The 6,363-nt window shown below is 31.6% G+C and overlaps 1 protein-coding gene across 1 annotated transcript; it reads right to left on the reverse strand.

The window, feature by feature from the left end:
• Positions 1–3,558: 3,558 nt before the first annotated feature.
• LOC114395205 (nudix hydrolase 18, mitochondrial-like) lies at positions 3,559–5,696 on the reverse strand. Its single transcript, XM_028356922.1, has 5 exons — positions 5,475–5,696; positions 4,809–4,920; positions 4,613–4,696; positions 4,181–4,309; positions 3,559–4,054 (listed from the first exon to the last, which is right to left on the reverse strand). The coding sequence occupies exons 1-5, from the start codon at positions 5,570–5,572 to the stop codon at positions 3,878–3,880; spliced, it is 600 nt and encodes a 199-aa protein (XP_028212723.1). The 5' UTR covers positions 5,573–5,696; the 3' UTR covers positions 3,559–3,877.
• Between the last annotated feature and the right edge of the window lie 667 nt (positions 5,697–6,363).

Genomic DNA, 6,363 nt, shown 5'->3' on the forward strand with positions numbered 1-6,363 from the left:
TATTTTTTCTTTCTAAAAAGAGTAGAATTAACCACTTATGATAATGTATTGCATAACTCCATTGCCAAACACGCTACAGACAAAGGTGTGAGCCAACCTGGGTTGGGCTTACCTCATGTTAAAAAAAGCAACTCGATTTATTTTTTGGGTGAGCAAAAAATTACACAATTATTTGGCTCAACTCAAGTTGGTGGGTTAAGTGAATTAACCTACGAGTTGACTCACTTAGTTGTTTTTAAAAAAGACAAGAGCATGTAGAAAAAAATCATGTTTTAGATAGATTTTTTTATCTAAGAAAAGGTAAATTTTATTTTGGTACGGAAACTCGTGTTTAAATTAATAGATTTTAGATAGAATGTGGTTTTAATAATAAAAAATTATATGAAAAAATCAATTATAAAAAAATTGGCCGAATATTTATCCTAAACAAATGTTAATCACAAACACTTAGTCACTTTTTTTTTACTGCAACACTTAAGTCACTTAATTGCATACTCACATCACATGAATAATTTTTACCATTTATTAAAGATGATTGCTTATTTTCTACACACAATCTGAATACAATAACAAAATCTTAATCTACTAGGTGAAGTTGGTTACATAAATAACATAACACCTTTTCATTGGACTAAAAATATGTCTAAGAAAATACATAATTATTTGGGAGACCAAACCACCTTAATAGATTCTCTCTTCTTTTATTTTTTCAATGGAGGTTACACCAATCTATTTTTTATAAAGTCATTTTGTATTATATTATTTTTTGTATAACCACACATTCATTTTAACATTTTTATTTATGTTATTCTATTTTTTTCTCAGTGTTGTCCCTTTATATTATAACATTCACTACCATATAATATAATTATAGTATAATTATATGACAAAACTTATTTTTAAGTTTAATAGGTACTTTATTATCACAAATAATCTTGAAAGTAGTTAATCGTGTGCTTAAATTTATTTCATCTTTGACGTACAGGTTTGTAATCTTAAAGGAAGAATTTGAAGGAAAAAGAATCAAGATGGTATAAGTGATCCATGATAGTAGTTAGTGGTAGTTAAGAAATGTTATTAGAAGTTTATAGGAGTAGTTAAGTTATTACTAAATTAAAGTTACTTATATAGGTAGAACCTTTATTTATAATTGAAAAATGTCTGAGGGACACCCATTAATCTATTCAACATTTAGAAAGAGGTAAAAAATAGAGAAATAGATAAGTATGATAGGGTCGGTGACGAGATAGAAAGAAACAGTTGTTAATGGGATGTTTAAAATAAAAGAGTATTATATATCATTATTATTTATAATTATCAATTATCAATTGTGCAATATCTCTTATGTAAATGCATGTCGAAGCCTGTCAGTGTTCCCATCATTGCCGAAATCGACCACCACAAATAGTCAAATACGATCCTTCGAACCAAATTGCTCTGATTAATGGAAACTGATGCATAATGTTGCGTTCTTCACCCCTTCTTTTGTTGCCATGTGTAGCTTCCCGAGTATCGTGCTTCAATTGTTCAAAGTATGCTTAAAAAAATAAGTTTCCAGAAAAGACATAAAAATGAGTTTCGGAAATTAAATTTCAAAACATTTTTTTATATAATTTCATTTAGTTATGGTATTTAATTTTTTGAATGATAAAATTAAACACCTGTAAAGGGTCAAGTGAGGCACAAACAAAATCTCTCTTACACAAGATCAATTCTTCACTGGATTTCATCGCCATTGGGTTTGGCCCATGTTTAGAAATTGATGAGCCAAAATGTTGTATAACACAGCCAACCGTTTAAGAATCAACCGATTCATTCAACTCCAAGTTCTCTAACTCGACCTTATCTGACACGTCGTGCTTTTGCATTAATGTCTATCCTTGTTAATATATCTCCTCTAATCTAAAGATGGAACTCAGCATTGTAAGTTAAGCAAATAACCTAACACATTCCATGGAGCATCTTTCAAGATTCTCCTTGTTGTCTCTTTGTATGAAAATGGTATATAAGCTCACCTTTTGATATCATGGTTTTGGACCATCTTGACCCTTTAATAACATGGTCCCAAAAGTAGATTGGGCCTGGTTCTTAAGGTGGGAATGGTTCCATCCGTTGTGCCCACGGAGTGTGTATTTGATGCTCAATCAATTGGTCAACTCATAATTGATTCTCTTCATAAAAGGTGAGCTTATTCAAATTTCAAAGTGCACATTTCCTGAGCTGGCTATTGGGATATATCAAGAGTTTCCTTTGATACTCCTCCACATATTTGCAAAACTTGTATAGTGGGCCATTTATTAGAAGCACAACTTGATCGCTCAGTATTAATGCTAACCTTCGTAACTCTATGCCCCACAATGGTTAAGTACTACCAGCTTTTGTCCCATGAATCGTTCCCTACTTTGTGCCATGCACGTTTCTTCCCCTTGGATTGTCCCATTGGTACAGTATTTGCCAATTGATGTGTGTAAAAAATCAACAATTATTGGATCATTTGGTCAGAGTTTGGTCCATTGTGAATAAATTTTTGGTACTTTTGTCCCTCCTTTCCCTCCCTCCGACCAATACTTCCTCTATGAAGCTCTCGGCAGTGAGTCCAATATTTGGATAATCTCTCTCTTTTTTGGTATAAAGCCATAAAGATCAATTTTATTGATTTAGATTGATCGGCTTTGAATTCCAAGAAAATGGTACTCTTTGTGAACTCTTATGTAAGCAAAAAAAATTTATTAGTAAATCTAACTAATTTCACTCCAATCTAATAATATTATTCCTAAAATATCTTTCATTTAATTACAATTTTATTTTCAAATATGATATCAAATTGGTATCAAATTCAAAAGCACATTTTAAGAATAATCTTATTTTTTAATTGAAATTAATAAAATTAAATTATTTCAACTAAATTTCTTAATCTTAATCAGTGTTAAAATAATAATTTTTTATTATATATGAGTTTAGAGAGAGTACTAAACAACATTCTTTATAACATTAATCAACTTTCAATTATCATTGCTCAATCAACAATTGGAATGAAAAGAATTTTTAAATCGTAGTTATTAAAAGATCTTCATATTCAAGAGGTTATAAAGTTGATTCGTGATGATGAAAGAAAAAAAAAAGAGAGAGAAAAAGGTTCTAAATATCTCTCCACTATTGTCAATAAAAAAAAATCCTCAAATTTAATGTAATGTATTCCAAGATCAAAGTAAAAAAAGGGAACTATTTGTCTACACTTCTATCTTATTGAAGTTATAACTTGGATAATTGGTAGGTATAACAAAAACACATGCTGACACAACTAACTAACAAAAACAAATAGCTTATACACTTAAAATCAAGATGGTATGATCTCAAATAATAGACTAGTTAATATGATCCAGTAATATGTACCAAATGGCGCCAATCCTAAACATTAAAGTTTCTTTGAACAAAGTGTATAAACGATTATCACATCAAATTTTAGTTCATGCCGCACAAAATCTGCCTTCCAGTAAAGGGAAGAGAACTAAAAACCCTCAAACGATAATCAATTAAGTAAATAAGGGGAGTGAAAAGTTGGTATAAAAGTTGGATCTTCTCATTTTTTTAACAAAGCCTTATCCCTGCTTAACATTAGCACAACTATGTTGCTTGAAAAAGAGAGCAATTCGTTTGTGGACTAATGGATATCCACAAGCCTCGCAATAATAATACAGATATAGTAGTGAATTCCCACAAGTAGATGTAAATTCCTTTTCTGAAGGAAAAAAATTTGGGGGAATCACCAATTTCTATGTGATCTATATCTATTATTAATTTATATACTATGATTTGGCTCAATTCTTTAGGATCCTACTCCTCAAAAAAGTTGAGCTCCACCCTCCAAGATGCTACACTATTTACACAAGTCAGATTTGGCATCTCCTTTGCAGTTTATAGAACCAAGAACTTGCTTATTATTATCACGATGATGACCAAGTTGTTTTTGACCCGAGAGACGATTTACAAGTCTGTCTAGAGCTTCCTTCATCCACCAGTGTTGACAAACTTCCCTTGCTTCTGTGACGCTCATCTAAAGGGAAAATTTCAAACACAAATCAGTGACCGTTTCAGAAAAATTACAACCCCACCAACTTATAATAATTATTTAATGTGTTCATGTTTTTCTTTTTGAACGGCTTAATTATTAGTTACTTACCCATATTCTTTGACGAACGTTTTGCTCTGGCCAGAACTCCAATTGCTCTTGAACAAGCAAAGGGAACATGTAGCCTTCATAGAAAGTGTCATGAGTCTTGCTCTTGAAACTCCATTTACCCAATTTACCCTGCACCACCATAAAAAGAAACTCAATAATTAGAAGCTATTTTAGTTTGCAAAGCTTTAAAAAAAAAAAAAAAACTTGATGAAGACATGAAGTTCCATATGTACTCTTACTTATATTCTTCAATTAAAATTGAAGTTTCATCTCAGTAATCCAATTTAAGATTTTAAAAAAATGTTTGTTACACTAATTTTTGAGATAAAACTTCAATTCTGATCCGATAACACGGTACTAAAAATACGTATGAAATTGCATCTAAATTTTTTAATTGCTTTTTTTGCCCAACATTCTGGGTAAATGGCTCACCCCAACAATGCCTCGCACCCCAGCTTCCTCCATGGTTTCTCTCAAAGCTGCCTCCTTTTTTGATTCGTCTAATTCCCAGCCTCCCTGTTGTTTGGTCAACCAAAATAATTTATAAGTGAATAGAGGGAATAAAATAAATGGAAATAATGTTTAATTTGGTTTTTGATTATTGACTAATAATTGGGTGTGGGTCTACCTTTGGGAATAGCATCCCTTTTCCTTTCTGAGAACTAATAACCAGAACTTCCAATTCATCAGAAACATCCAAGCAAGTCTTCTCCCCAATCTTAAATCTGTACGGTATGCATCTGCATGAACATGATTGCAAACACAAATTTAGTGAAAAATCAAAAATAAAAGTACTACTAACCCCATTAACATAAAACTCCATAGAGAAACAATGCAGTTCCCAATTCACCAACTAATTCACTTCAATTCTCTCATTAGAAGGAGATATAAGATTTAACTAGTGGTTGGAGATGGGCAAAGGAAGAAAGAAAAAGTTGCGGATTCAAATTTTTCCAACTGACATTTCTAATAAAAATCAACAAATTAAGATTTACCGATAAAAAAATACACCCTCATTAGAAACTCATTTTCAAATTCTTAGTATCCATATCCACAAACTCATAACCTTTAACTGTTTTACTCTTCTCTTCATCAGTAAACTCATCTTGCCCATATAAGAACAAAGCCTTAGGGAATAAAAAATTGATTTCAAAATTCACCAAAACCAAAATCCCACCATGAATTTTCCCACTTAAAGCAAGCATAGAATTAAAAACATGGATGAGAACAGAATTTATATGAAATCCCATCATCCCAAAATTAAAGAAGAAGAGAGGATAAGGAATAGACGAACCCCACAACTTGGCGACGACCTTTTCTATAACGTTGCAACTCCCTACCGGTACGAGAAACCAATGCCACAACATTTTCTTGGGAAACCACAGCCACCATTTTTAATTTTATTTTTTTTATAAATTTTTTACCTTTTCTAAGGATTTTGGAACAGAGAGTTTAAGGAACTAGAGAAGCAACAACAAACGAAAGCCTGTGTTCAGTAGATAGCACGAGAGGAAGTGAAGAAGGGGACACCTTTTAATAATGGTAACCGGTTAGAGAGAGAGAGAGTGTGTGTCCTCAGAGGAGAGAGAAAATAATTTTGTTTTATTTTATGTTGAAATTATTATTTAAAAAAAAACGGAGAAGGGGAGGGAGTGACGTTGGACGTGGCGCCCACTTGGTACCAGATCTGCCACAAATGCATGCAACCTACGACACGTGTTTATGACGTGTCAGGTGATTTCCTACGTGGCTTTCAATATCGGTTGGCTTCACAACATTTTCTATTTTGTTTCTGAAAGTAATTATAGAAAATTAATTTATTTAAGGAGAAAAAAGAAAGAAAAAAAGCTGCGGTGTTTATCTAGATGTGAAAAAGACTTGTAATTTTAGCTACTACTAGAAGGCACAAGCTGTCACGGCTCGGTTGATTTTCTTTTTTTCCCTGAAAAATCATGAATTTTTTGTGAATTTCATATTTGAGATTGATATTTGATAGTGATTGACACACTCTCGAAAAATTTGAGTTGAAAAATTTCTTGGTTGTTAATGTAACTACCAATTTTATTGGCAATGACTTGTACAATTTATTGTTTATTCGTGTTATATCTAAATAATAATAATAATCATAATAATAAGAGTAATAATATGTTTTAATTAAATTATAATTATAAATGAATAGAAAA

This window comes from Glycine soja, chromosome 18, assembly GCF_004193775.1.
Source record: "Glycine soja cultivar W05 chromosome 18, ASM419377v2, whole genome shotgun sequence".
Taxonomy (NCBI): domain Eukaryota; kingdom Viridiplantae; phylum Streptophyta; class Magnoliopsida; order Fabales; family Fabaceae; genus Glycine; species Glycine soja.